The sequence below is a fragment of the Diabrotica undecimpunctata genome, chromosome 8 (genome assembly GCF_040954645.1).
Source record: "Diabrotica undecimpunctata isolate CICGRU chromosome 8, icDiaUnde3, whole genome shotgun sequence".
NCBI lineage: Eukaryota > Metazoa > Arthropoda > Insecta > Coleoptera > Chrysomelidae > Diabrotica > Diabrotica undecimpunctata.
Window position 1 is genome coordinate 140253326 of NC_092810.1, and position 13591 is coordinate 140266916.

The following is a 13591-nucleotide window of genomic DNA, read 5'->3' on the forward strand; positions in this document are numbered from 1 at the left end:
TCCATAGATTCTAACTCGATGGTAACATTTTATTTAAGTTGACATATTGCATTGGATTGGTTTCCTTTGACCTGGATATTGTTTTAGTAGGCTGCACTAAGTTGTTTTTCCAATTTTTGGACATTCTCCACGATTAAAGTTACTTTGTTGTGCTTCACCAGTTGTTTAAGGACACTAGCTGGAAAAACAAAATTGTGCCTAATGCATAAACATTTGTTTGTAGTATGGTGTTTGGATTTGCTTGATATGCACTTCGCTTGTGCCGCTGGTTAATAATCAAACTCCGTGCGAAAACAAAACTGACTTTATTTTGAATTACACAATACATGAATATATAAACCCTTATTAAGTATTATGTCCGCTCGCGCTGAATGCTGTGTCACCGATCTCGTCTCGTATTTGAGTGCTGTCTGTCGTCTTTGGGGTGCCTTAAGGGACTCGCCTTATCTTCACATATGGCATAATATATCTTCCTACGCTACTATGTTGCCGGGTTGTAAAAATGCATAAAATAAACTTAAATTAGATAGAGGCGTGAACAGTGTTAAAATAACAACAAATTTCGGCGTCCCTTCAGGATACAGACTAATAAGTTGAAGACATATTATCTTTAGTGCAGCTTGGCTGTTAAGATCGTGGCAATACGTGTTATGTCCTAATTAAAGCCTTTTTTCTGACACTCTCGAACACAAAAATATATTGTTAGTAAATCCACTTGATTTTTTTACAGATACTTGCTACAGTTTTATATTTTTATGGTTGACTTGAGCATATTTAAATGCTAAAATAGGAATAAAATCAATATTTTTATATATCTGAATTAAAAGTATGTAGTACTATCTATTTAATACTTTCTCCGGTATGTTTACCTTCCTAAAAATATGCATGATCCCGTTACGTACGAGCAGTGTGGCCTTTGGTTTGTGAATTCTGATTAAATCATGTGTAATATGGACAAACGCTACGTGCGGGTCGTCGCGCTTAGAACATGTAAAATTGTGCAATAAAGCAACAAGTGGGTGAAACATTTTGCCATGCCATTGATCATGAGACCAGCATTATATGAGTGTATCGGATTATTTTAAGATCTCAAGGAATTTTAAATTAACAGACTTTAAAAATATCCAAGAACTTTATTTTTTTTTTATTTGAAAATTATTCAAGAATGTAAAATGAATAATTTTTATGCCACTTTTATTGGCATCTTGAATTTTGTGTTTTTGAAAATAAAACCATATTGAAAATAAATCCAATGTATTAATTGACTATAGTAATTGAGATTTTTCATTTATAAATTAATATTTATTTGAATATTTGTCAAACTACAATCAAAATGAAATATTTTCAAATAATTTGTTTAAAAAGGCGTAAAAAATTTAAAATTTATACGATTTTCAGGAAGATTTGTTAACGTTGTATTATTCATACATTCAAGTAATTTTTTTTAATTCAAAAACAAAAGCAATTTTTTTGATTAATGTATATTTTTGTATGTAAAAGACCTATAATTGATTATATCCTTAACTGATTTCTGATTGTTTTGTTTTGATCAAATAACTGGCAGAAAAAATTCTTTCTACAAATGCAGAAGAATGTGGACATCATCATCATCACTTCTGGCCATTCTGGACATTCTGGCTTTATAACCCTGCGTGGGTCTTAACCTCCTCAATAATTTTTCTACAGTCGTTCCTATCCATCGCCTTCCTCCGCCAAGCACGTATTTCCGTATTTCTCATATCTCCTTCGATTTTATCAAGGAACCTTGTTCTGGGCTTCCTCTTCTTCAAGGAGCGTTTTTCTAGCTGGGTCATTTTGTTCCATCCGCATTACATGCCCTATCCACCTCAGACGTCCTATCTTAATATGTTTTACGATATCAGGTTCCTAGTATATTCCATAAAGTTCGAAGTTGTATCGTCTTCTCCACACTCCATTGTCATTCATTGCTCCATAGATTCACTTTAGTACTTTTCTTTCGAAACATCCTAACATGTTTTCATTGCGTTTTTTTAGAGTACAACCATATGTCTGAACCATATGTTAGGACTGGGCGTATTAATGTTTTGCAGAGTTTTATTTTTGTATTTCTCGATATAATTGGATATAAGGAGGAGATTGAGCCCAAAATAGCATCTGTTGGTCGTGTAAATTCTGTGGTTTATTTCTGCGGTAGTATTATTTTCAGTGTTGAGGAGCGCTCTTAGTATACAAATTCGTTCACTGCTTCGATGACGTCGTTTTCTATAAGAAGTGGCCGTAGGATTTGTGGTTGCGTGCTTATTTTCATATACTTCGTTTTGTTGGTGTTTATTATTAAACAAATTTTTGTAGCTGATTCAATGCTACATATGCCTCTCGTACAGCGTTTTCCTTTCTATTAACAATATTGATATCATCAGAATAGGCAAGCATTTGCATTGAGTTATTATATATTGAACCAAGAGTTTTTCAAGAGTTAGTTTTGTTAAATTTACCTACTGATTTGGTATTCCTAGCTTTTTCATTGCTTTGGACATTTTTCTTCTATTCACAGAGTCTTAGGCTGCTTTGTAGTCTATAAATATGTGATGAGTATTAATGCCATATTCCTAAAATTGTTTTTTTTTTGAAAAAGTGTTTCAGGGTTTCAACCTGTTGTCAACCTTACGGTGGAGTGTAGTGATTCCGTTTCGTTTAGTTTTCGAGTTACGCTGTGCTTGCGGTCCTCTGGACATCACGACGGTGATGTTACAAACTACAATTATATCGGATATTCAATAAAATAATTTTGTTTATGTCTCGTAGTCAAAAGTATCCTGTTTCAAAACGAGTCCGATACGATGATCCTAATTTTGAAAAGAAACTAATGGAAATATTTGATTCGCTTGACTCTGATGTGGAATTGTCTGATCAGGAGGATGCTGATTATATACTCAGTGACCACGAAACCGAGTCAGAGGAATCTGCTGACGAGGAACCAGTTGAAGTAGGTACAATTCAAACTTCTGAAGAATCATCTTCTGATACTGAGAATGTTGAAGGCAGAAAAGAACCAAAATACTTTTATGGCCGAAATAGATTCAAATGGTCGGCAACTCCACCTAACAAAAATGTATGAACACCAGCTCATAATCTCATAAAAATACCAACTTCCACTTTAGTAGCAGCAAAAGTAGAGCCTATTGTTGCCTGTAAATCTATATTTACAGCAGATATGACACAAGAGCTTATTAAGTGGACAAATAAAAAACTTAAAAATGTTAGATCTAAGTATTCAATTCTCTCAAGAATGGAACTCCGCAATGTCACAGTTAAAGAAATGAATTGCTTTCTAGGTTTACCGATTTATACAGCTGTGTTTAAATCAAATCATGAGGATATAGCCTCCTTGTTTGCAACAGACGGAACAGGACGAGATATTTTTAGACATTCTCTGTCTGCAAAAAGATTTTCCGCTCTTATCAACTGTTTGAGATTCGATGATCCAGTTGATCGACAAGAACGGAAAAAAACTGACCCAAGTGCTGGAATAACGGAATTACTTGAAAAATTTAATCAAAGCTCACAAACCTCATTTTCTTTAGGGTCTAATACGACTGTTGATGAAATGTTAATAGTATTTCGTGGCAATTGCCGCTTCAAAATGTATATGCCATCAAAACCGGCTAAATATGGATTAAAATTGCAATGTCTTGCCGACGCCAGAATTTGTTATATTTATAACACATATCTATATTGTGGTAAGGATATTGATAGTATTGGACTCTCTGAAGCAGAAAAAAAATTTGGTATACCTACCCAAGCTATTATTAGATTGTGCAAACTAATATTTGGCAGTAAACGTAACTTTACTACAGATAATTGGTATACATCAATGGAATTAGCACAAACCCTTAGAACTAACGGTCTTACTCTTGTGGAAACAATAAAAAAATATAAAAGGGAAGTTCCTAATGAATTTTTAACCTCACGTAATAGAAACTTGAGTTCTTCACTTTATGGATTTACTAAAGATTGGATTACAATGGATCAAAAATGTAGTGTTTATTCTTCAAATCGCCGAATCCGTCGTTGGACAATGGCAATATTTTTCCGAATTCTTGACATGAGTACAACAAATTCATTTATTATACATCAATCACACCGTGATAGAGACATTCTTACTAGGATGGAATTCATGATGATTGTTGCTAAACAGTTGATTGAACCATATATGAGAGAACGGTTTCATAATATAAGACTACCACGTGAATTTCGAATGTCAATCGTCGTATCCTAGGGGAGAAAAATGTGCCATATGATGAAACTAATGCTGGTTCATCCGACAAACTAACACGAGAAAATCGAAAAACTTGCTCCATATGTCCACCAAAAAAGAAGAGGAAAACTGCATATCTGTGTTTTGCTTGCAAAAGACTTATTTGTTTAGAGTGTTCTAAAAAATTTTGTCTAGATTGTGCCGAAAGCGAAGTGCAAAATGACCCGTAAATTACGTGTACACGTTTTATAGTTTATTTAGGTTTTTTTCATAAGTAGGATTTTTATGTTCATTTGTCATTTAACATTTTGTATATGTATGAATTTCAATTAATTTTCTTATTATTAATGATTTATTTCAAGTAATGTCTGCTCGTGTTTTTTTCATGGCAACATTTTCAGAAAATATATTTTAACAGAAATTTTCAAAACAACTTTTTGTCCTGAAAAGTTTTTGTATGCAATGGTTAATTATATTTAAGATAATATACTAAAAATGAAAAACTAGCTTTTCTTCTTTAATAATGCATGTTTTTAATTGTTACATACGCGGTCCCCGGGACGTCAGAACGCCGTTTACGCACAAAATATTCACCACGCCAGTTGAGGGTTAAATTAATCCGAAAAAATTAGCTTACTGATTTTGATCAACCTAACATACATGAAATCGACATGTTTAGGAGGTTGAAGTTGAAAAACCCACAAAAATTGTCAAACAACATTTTCTTTGTATTTTATCTCAAAGTCTTATATGACCAAACATAAAATTAGCATGCTGGTTATTAAGTAATTACCAAACATTCTATCGTGAAAATGTACAGTTTTCCCGTTTTTCCCGGAAAAGCTACCTGCTGTCAAGTTTTCCTATAAACAAAAATCTGTCGGACTCGGAAATCTTAAGCCGCTCAAGGAAATGCAGTTTGCAAATGGCTCGTGGATCAAACTTTCAGTGTTGTAACTCAAAATTGGTCTTATAGAATTTGTCTTTCACTAGAACCTCGTAGATTCCTTGTCGTATTTTCTTCTACTAATTATCCGTTAATTTTGTATCAGAGATAGGATTATGTATTTGTTTGATTGGAAAATGCGCTTGCTACTGGCTGAATGACTAATGTCCATGCCATAAAAAACCTTTATCTAACAAACCTTCTTTTATTTGTTTTTGATATAAACTTTCAAAAATCTAATATATTTATTTAAGATTATATAGTATTGACGAATTGAATTTCTAATCTCATCTTTTTATATTTAAACACATGTTTAGTTAACACAATTGCAAATATATGTCTATAAAAGATTTCAATTGAAAAATTTGGCAGCGCGAATTATATTAAAATAGCTTTATATAAGGTACTAAAATTTAAATAAATCTTCGTTAAAATATATGTAGCTTTATTACACTTTATTATGTTACATATTGCATATTGTAAGAATATATGTGGCCTATTTAAACCTACAATTTACACAACATTGATCACGTCTTTACTTTTTTCTAATAATGGGACATAAATTTTTAATTTCTAATAATATGGGGTACCGAGACATTTAGAGAGATTGAAAATAATCTAGGTTTTACGATAGGTAACACTGTCAAACCAGAAAGTGAATAACTGTGGGTATATGATGCTTAATCGCAAAATTTAAGCAGTAGTACTTAGTAATATCAAAGCTTTTCCTACGGTTAAATATATTTCAGTATTAAAAGCAATAAACGCCGGTGCCAAATACTAATGAACCTTTTATGAGCGATTACTATTTTTATTTTTGAATTTTTTATAAAAATTAATAATATTTGCGTTTATATATTCCGATTTAGACACTTTTAAGTAGAGGAAAGTTTTGATTTTCTAATTACGTGAAATAATAAACTTACTCCACCAGAACGGTTTTCCAACTCTTGGCCAGCCTGATCCTACCAATACCTACATAACGTTAGCCGTCATTCCGAAAACTTCTGACTCATTGTGCGGCTTTTCAACTCGGATACCTAGCGATAACTTCAACAGTTTCTCAATAGTTTTCGAGAAAGTAAACGATCTGCTTTAACCTTAACAGATTACACCAATTCCCTGTTACGCAGTACATGATCATATCGACACGTATAGGTATCATCATTTGGTTTGACTTTCCAGGAGCAACTATGAATGAAGGTCTGGCCGGGGAGCAGACCCGCCGTACGCTTCTCTAGAATTAGAAGAACTAACTACTTACCATAATCACTCAATGGACCATGTCAATATGAATGTTTCACAAGATTTTAAACTTGTCGCAAGTCCCAGCACTCGCTTACTTGACGACCAACCATAGTGAGGTTTTTTTTGAGCCATTTTCTCTATTCGGATTGCCGAATATAGGCCTCTCCTAATTCTCGCCATTCATCTCTGTTGTTTGTAAGACGTTTCCACATTGGTCCTGCAGTTCTTTTAATATCGTCGTTCTAACGCATTTGCGGTGTTCCTCGTGGTCTTTTGGCTTCATATGGCCGCCAATTCCTGATTTCTTTATTCCATCGGCCATCCTTAAGACGTTCGTTATGTCCAGCCTAAATCCATTTCAGTTTAGCTGCCAGTTCGACAGTATCTTTTACTTTTGTTCTATTACGATGTTTTCACTGGTTTTATGGTCTTTAAGTGAGATACCCGGCATCTGTCGTTCCATAGCTCTCTGAGTTTTCTGATCTTCTCCATGTTTATTTTAGTTAATGTCCAGGTTTGAGCTGCATATGTAAGTACAGGTAGGATACATTTCTAGGTTTTGTGACGACCGAATCTGTAGTTTTGTGTCCTCTGACTCTATTTCTTATACTATACCGTAATTTTTCTAGAATTTTCTAGAATTAAAAAATCTAATGATGTTCAAACAAATTTTCCCAAATATAGCTTTACCTCGACCCATTTTAAAACTCTAAACGGCTTCACAATATCATAAAATACATTTGATACTAATTGAAAATTGTTTTGATGCCATTTTTCCATAGATACGCTGGTTTTAAGATAATTGTCAACGTATGTTGATGTAAGTGAATAAAAAGCCACGACTTGGCGAAAAATTTTTTCTTATTTTTGAAAATAAATAAAAAAACCATAATAAATATTAATAAAAATGCCATGTTGATTAATACGGGAACTTATAGAAGCATGTAGATTATGATGTGTTTATGGTAAACGCCATAAACTGCAAATTCCATAGGTATGCTAACTGACATGGGAAGGAGCTTGTATAGTGCTGGAATTTTGACAGTTATAGCCTGAAAGTAGCATATTCGAGACGTACAGTTTCATATAAAACTTTTATTATAATAGTACAAGAACTTCATTAATCCTACGTTGATGATTCTTGTTTTATTATATATGTGGTAAGATAGAATATACGAATAGTCCATTTAATTTTAGCAAACTGTTTAACATTCTATCAATAAACTGTATTGTCTACAACGCGTCATTGAACAGGTGTTGAACGTTATACCCGTATCATTAAACGGCTATGTATAATGTTTGGAATAGTATAAAATATCAGAGTATTTAAAAATTATAAAAATCTCAATTACGTCTAATTTCAAGTAAATGGAAACAATAACTAAAACACAGTATTTTATATAGGGTGGACCACGAAAATCTTTCCTCTCAGGATTTATTCTTATTGATACAAAAAACGAACAAAAAATGTTTCATCATTAAATTTTTTGGCCAAAGTAAACATTTGTACTTTTAATAAACTTTTTTTATTCCAGATAGATCACCCTGCATATTTTTTACCTTTTATAAGAAATACTGATTATTTTTTATGTAATGTTCCCTATACCTAAATGCCACAATTTCGGAGTTATTGCTACATTTATATTATTTTCGGTGTATTTAGATTTATTTGAAAATTCAAATTTCAAATTTGAAAACATTCAAATCAAAATAAGTATTTTTAATCACATTTAATGTAGAAATTTCATGACAATAATAATATCCCAAACAATAATATTTGGCTTTCCCCTGCTGGGAATTGCCCCCGCAATCACCCGATATGAATTCTTTAGACTATTTCCTGTGAGGTCACTTAGAAAATATCGTTTATAAAACAAAACTTGCCAATATTCAGGAAATAAAAGATAGGATTGGGGGAGACCGGGGTTTGTTATTTATTCTTATTTTTTCAATAATTAATTTTTACTGATTTATTTCTTGCATACTGTTAAATTCAAGTATGTCAACTGGTTCTATACTCCTTCAAGTATTGCATATACATTTCCAATTTATTCGAGTTCTCCGCAGAAAAACGTTTCAAGCAAATTTTGACTGCCTTGCAAAAAAGTCTGACTAGCGATCTGGGGTTAGTTGACCCCAATATTAGTGATATCATAAGATTAATAATAGTGTCACAATCCAAAAACAAATGCAGATTAATTTTTTCACGTTTATTTTGACATTGACATTAAGAAAATCTAACAATTAAAAACGAAACTCACAAATCATCTGAATCAAAATTGAAGTACCTATATAAAAAAAAAATGATATTACTTTTGTTCGTGCATTTGATATGAACCCATTTGCTGCAATGGGTGCATTGCAACCAGTTATCACCTCTAGTGCTACTTCGATAGGGTTCTTCACATACTAAGCACTCAGTTTCGCCCCCCAGATTCCGATGATGTAGGGTCGTGATCAGCTGCAGACGTAGATGGAATCGGGATTTCTTTCCGGAAAAGAAATTTTCGATAGCCTCTAATTTTAGTATTTTTGATATCTTTCTTCTGGTTGCATGTTTTTCTTTTATGTGGACCTTCTTTTTCTTTCGCATTCTGTCTTTCTTTCGTGAGAGCGCCTTTTATCGAAGTATCAGTTAAAAAAGCAGTTTGTCTCTTCTTTCGTGATTTTCTCGCTTTTGGAAACGGTCTTACTTCTGCAGGGAAAAGCAATATCGAACTTGCAGGTTCTATTTTTGTCGATGCGACTGTGTTTGCAGACAAATTGTCGTTGATATCTGAGGAATGCTCTAGAATTTGCGGTGAATTCTTCATGATTTTAGCTTGCTCCACTGTTAAAATGTTTCTGTTGTTTTCGGTTGCGCTTCCTTCTTCATTTGCTGATGTAGGCCTGTCTGTCACATATGATGACAAGAAGTCACTCTATGTAAAGATACCCTCATTCAGAGGACATATCCCTGTATTACTGAACCCATCCATTATATTGATTGGCATAGCAACTGGAAGCAGACTCAATTTTACAATTCCAGGAACATCATATATGGAAAACGCCTTACCTGGATTGTTCATCATCCAGTTATCCATAGCTGAATTGTAGTATTTTTTTAGGGGTCCGTAAACATTCCTATCTAGAGGCTGCAATTTATGCGAGCATTGCGGAGGAAAAGATAAAATTGGTACTCCTTTTTCCTTACAAATATCTAACGCCTGGACAGAAAGATGAGATTCAAGGTTGTCGAGCAGCAAAAGTATAGGGCGCTCCTTAGTACATCTTGTGTAAAAAAAATGCTTGATAAATTTCACAAAATGTTGTTCTTTTATTTATGCAAATGTATTTACATCTCCTAGGCTTCCGACAGGTAAATCTGTAATAAAGTGGTCCCTGTAGTTTACTCTCGGGAAATGAAGAATGAAGGAACAGTATTACCACTTACTGAAACTGCAACAGTGAGAGTTACAAGGTTTCCATTTTCTGCGGACGTTAGTTTGCCTATTTGCTTGGAGCCACGTCGTGCCACTATTCTATCCGGCTTCTAAACAGTTTGATACCCGTCTCGTCAACGTTCCAAATATCCGATGCTTACAAATTCAGACGCTTCCAAAATCAAGACGATTATCGCTTCAGATAGATTTACATTTGGAGAAACATATGCAATATAACAGTTGCTAATAGTTTCCAAATGCCTCGATATCACTATCAACTTATTAATCCACTATAAAATGCCAACTTAGTTCACAAATTTTGAAATTTGAGTACATTATGGGGTTTGTCGACTAAGTCAATAGACCCCGGCACGGCTTAGTCGACAAACCCCATGCGTCACCCATAACATAGTTAACTCTCAATGTTTGTTACTTCTCAAAAATATTCAGTGAAATTTGTGACAAACTATTTTGTAGATAATAATACGAAAATGTTGAGAAGCAAAGTAATTACTTACCAAGGATAATTCTAGATTTCTCGTTCCGACCGACACAAGCATAACAGCGATATTGCAGAATGGATGTGCAAGAGTTTACAGTTCAGATATTGTGTCTACATGCGACATCTTTTACACATTAGGGAAACTAGCGGCAATTAGTCGACTAACCCCTTAGTCAACTAGACCCAGTCTCCCCTACCACAGATATACGAAGAATTTAGCATAAACAAAACAAATTCCTGTTTATTTGACGCGCAAAATATCCTAAAGCGGCTCTCGATCAAAGAAATACCTAAAAGGATTAAAATAATAATTCGGTGTTTTAACATATACAAGATGATTTTTAATACATACGAAAGAAAATACAAATGCTACAATCTAAATACGTTACTTTAACTTCGGCGAAGATAATGTAAATGTAGCAATAACTCCGAAATTATGACATTCAGTTTATACGAAAAATAATCAGTATTTATTAAAGATTTCAAAAGGCAAAAAATATACAAGGTGTTTTATTTGAAAAAAGGAAGTTCAAAAGATTTCCAGAAAACAGATGATCTGACGACAATGTATTTACAACCACAGTATTGGCCGCATCACCACAGACCCACCACAAAAAAATCTATAAAAATAGTGCAAGCCGTTTCCGAGATAATTAAGACGTTCCATATATAAAACTATAAAATATATTGTGAGCATCAAAGTCACACGCTGAAAAATGTAACAATAAGGCACGTAGGTACTACTACTTTCCGGAAAAGGAAGTTGTAACAAATTTTAAGCGTGGAATAATGCAAAGTAATGCTCAATTACCTTACTGTTTATTTTTTATACATTAGGGAGACACAGTTCGTCAGCGTCATAATATAAGGGAAATGCATATAAATTCAACTGAACAGATAGGAAACTGATTTTTATAATAGAAGGGTTCTAAAAGGAAGTTATTTTTTATTTTCTAATTGTTTGTTTTAACTGTAAAACACAAAAAATATTGTATCCTATTGTGGAAAATAAATACTATGTTAGTTTGCTTTATTTGTTTATTAGGGGGTTTTGATATGATTCCAGTGGTCTTCGACGTTATATGTTTCTTCCCATTTTTCGAACTTCCTTTCTATCTCATGTGTAATTTTCTATCTCATGTGTAAATACAGTCAGTGTTTATTCGGTTAGTCGGTTGTTGGCTTTTTACTTTTTTAAGTTTGAGTTTTATGTCAGTTATTAATAAGTTATGATCTGAGGGGACATCGGCTCCAGGTAGTGTTTTAGTTATATCTGTGGGTGACTTCCAAGTATATAAACGACGCTTGGGTAGTTTGAAGATTGTATTTGTCACACATATATTTTTCTCTACGCAGAATTCTACAAAACGGTCTCCCCAGTCATTACGTTGTCCAAGTTCAAAATTCCCTACAATGTTTTCTTGTCTACCTTTTCCTACTTTGGCATTGAGGTCCCCCATTATTATTGTAATGCCTTTGTTTTTCAGCTCATTACCTTCTTTATATCATCATAAAAATTCTCTATGTTATCTTCACTACTGCTGGCTGTGGACGCATAAACTTGGACCAGATTGATATCTACTGGTTTTGAGTTTAATTGCATCACGATGACTCTGTCCGAAATTAACTTACAGATTTAATACAGCAACAGACTTATTTATGTACAATGGATGCGACGCCATTCCGGTGGTTATTGCCTTCTTTTCCGGAATAGAATACATCGTGGTCGTCTATGCTACATTTACCAGTCCCCGGCCACCGCATTTCGCTTATCCCAATAACTGGTATATTGAGCCTTATCATCTCACGTAGGTTGTTTTGCATTTTACCGGGCTCCTAGAGACTTCTCACATTCCATGTGCCTATTCTGATACCTGATTTTATCCTTTTTTCTTTTCCATTATCACAGGGATTTCGCTGGATAACGGCCTAGGAAGCCCTGTGTGCCCAATTTTCTTATTAATCATTAATTGTAATTTGTAATTTAATTAGGGATTTCCAAAATGTATTAGTAGATTAAATTGTCGATATATTTTCTTCTTTCTTTCTTTTTAGCCTTCTATCGTCCATTTTTGGACATAGGCCCTCTCCCAACACTCTTTCATCGATCTTCTTTTTGAGCAACATACTTAAAATTTGTTCCGGCTATTTTTTTAATGTAATTTTCATGCTATTTTTTATGAAATATATTTTAGTCTTTAAAATTGCTTTCAACCTACTTCAGTTACTATTTTCTCTATTTCCCTGTATCTAATTTATTATTTAAATAACGTATTATAGTTTTTCTAAATATTTGATATTGCAAATGGCGTTTGTTTTTTTTTTAATCTAGTAAATTGACTGTATAAGATAGGATTTTAAGAATTTTGATATTACTGGCCATTATCAACTATGATTGTTCTATTAACTAAATGCTAATTATATTGAGGGCCGCATATGGAGCTCTATCAGACACTTTCAAGAGCAACATGCCAAACTATTTAAAAATAAATTTAGATTAATGTGTACTTCCAGTCCTGACTTACGGCGCCGAAACACTTTCCTTAACCCAGGCCACAGCAACCAAACTCATAGTAGCCCAAAGACGAACGGAACGGTCGTTATATGAACAGACTCTCAAATACATGGTTAGAAACAAAGAAATAAGGACATGCGTCACAGATGTTATAGAGAACATAGCATGGCTGATGTGGAACTGGAAGATCCATGTGGCTACAATGAATTACGGGCGATTGATCCAAAAAATTACATTGCGCAGACAGAAGAAGGAGAAGTGGGATCACCACCTATACAATGGAAAAACCACCTCAAAAGAATCGCTGGGAATTGGCTGCAGGAAGCTCAGTACCGCCAGAAATGGAAGAAATTAGGGGAAGTCTATATTTAACGTTTGATGCAGAAGGCTGGATGATGATGAACTAAATGTTACTAGCATACATTTAATTTTAAATTTACCATATTTCCAATTAAATTTTTTATTTCAGGTGCCAAGATGGTGAAAGAAGTAAGAGCTCTAGGAAGTCCTTGTGGAAGTAAGTAATGAATTTTAATATTTTACCAAATTAAAAATCTGATTTGATGGACCAAAAATAGATACGGGTCCTGGACATTTTAGATATTTTAGTACATGAAGATACATAGATTCTATTAACCACGTTAAATTATTTTTTGGGTGTGATATGACTGCGAATCTTTCTAAGCTCATTTTTATCAGAGATTAAATAAACATATTA

General features: G+C 33.6%; 1 protein-coding gene across 1 annotated transcript in view; it reads left to right on the forward strand.

Annotated features, from left to right (window-relative positions):
• The window catches only part of MFS3 (major facilitator superfamily transporter 3), a 35726-nt gene that overhangs the window by 8812 nt on the left and 13323 nt on the right, over positions 1–13591 (forward strand). The window contains exon 2 of the mRNA XM_072541186.1: positions 13343–13390. Within this exon, the coding sequence (XP_072397287.1) occupies positions 13351–13390 (40 nt within the window). The 5' untranslated portion in view covers positions 13343–13350. The remainder of the gene's footprint in view (positions 1–13342; positions 13391–13591) is intronic.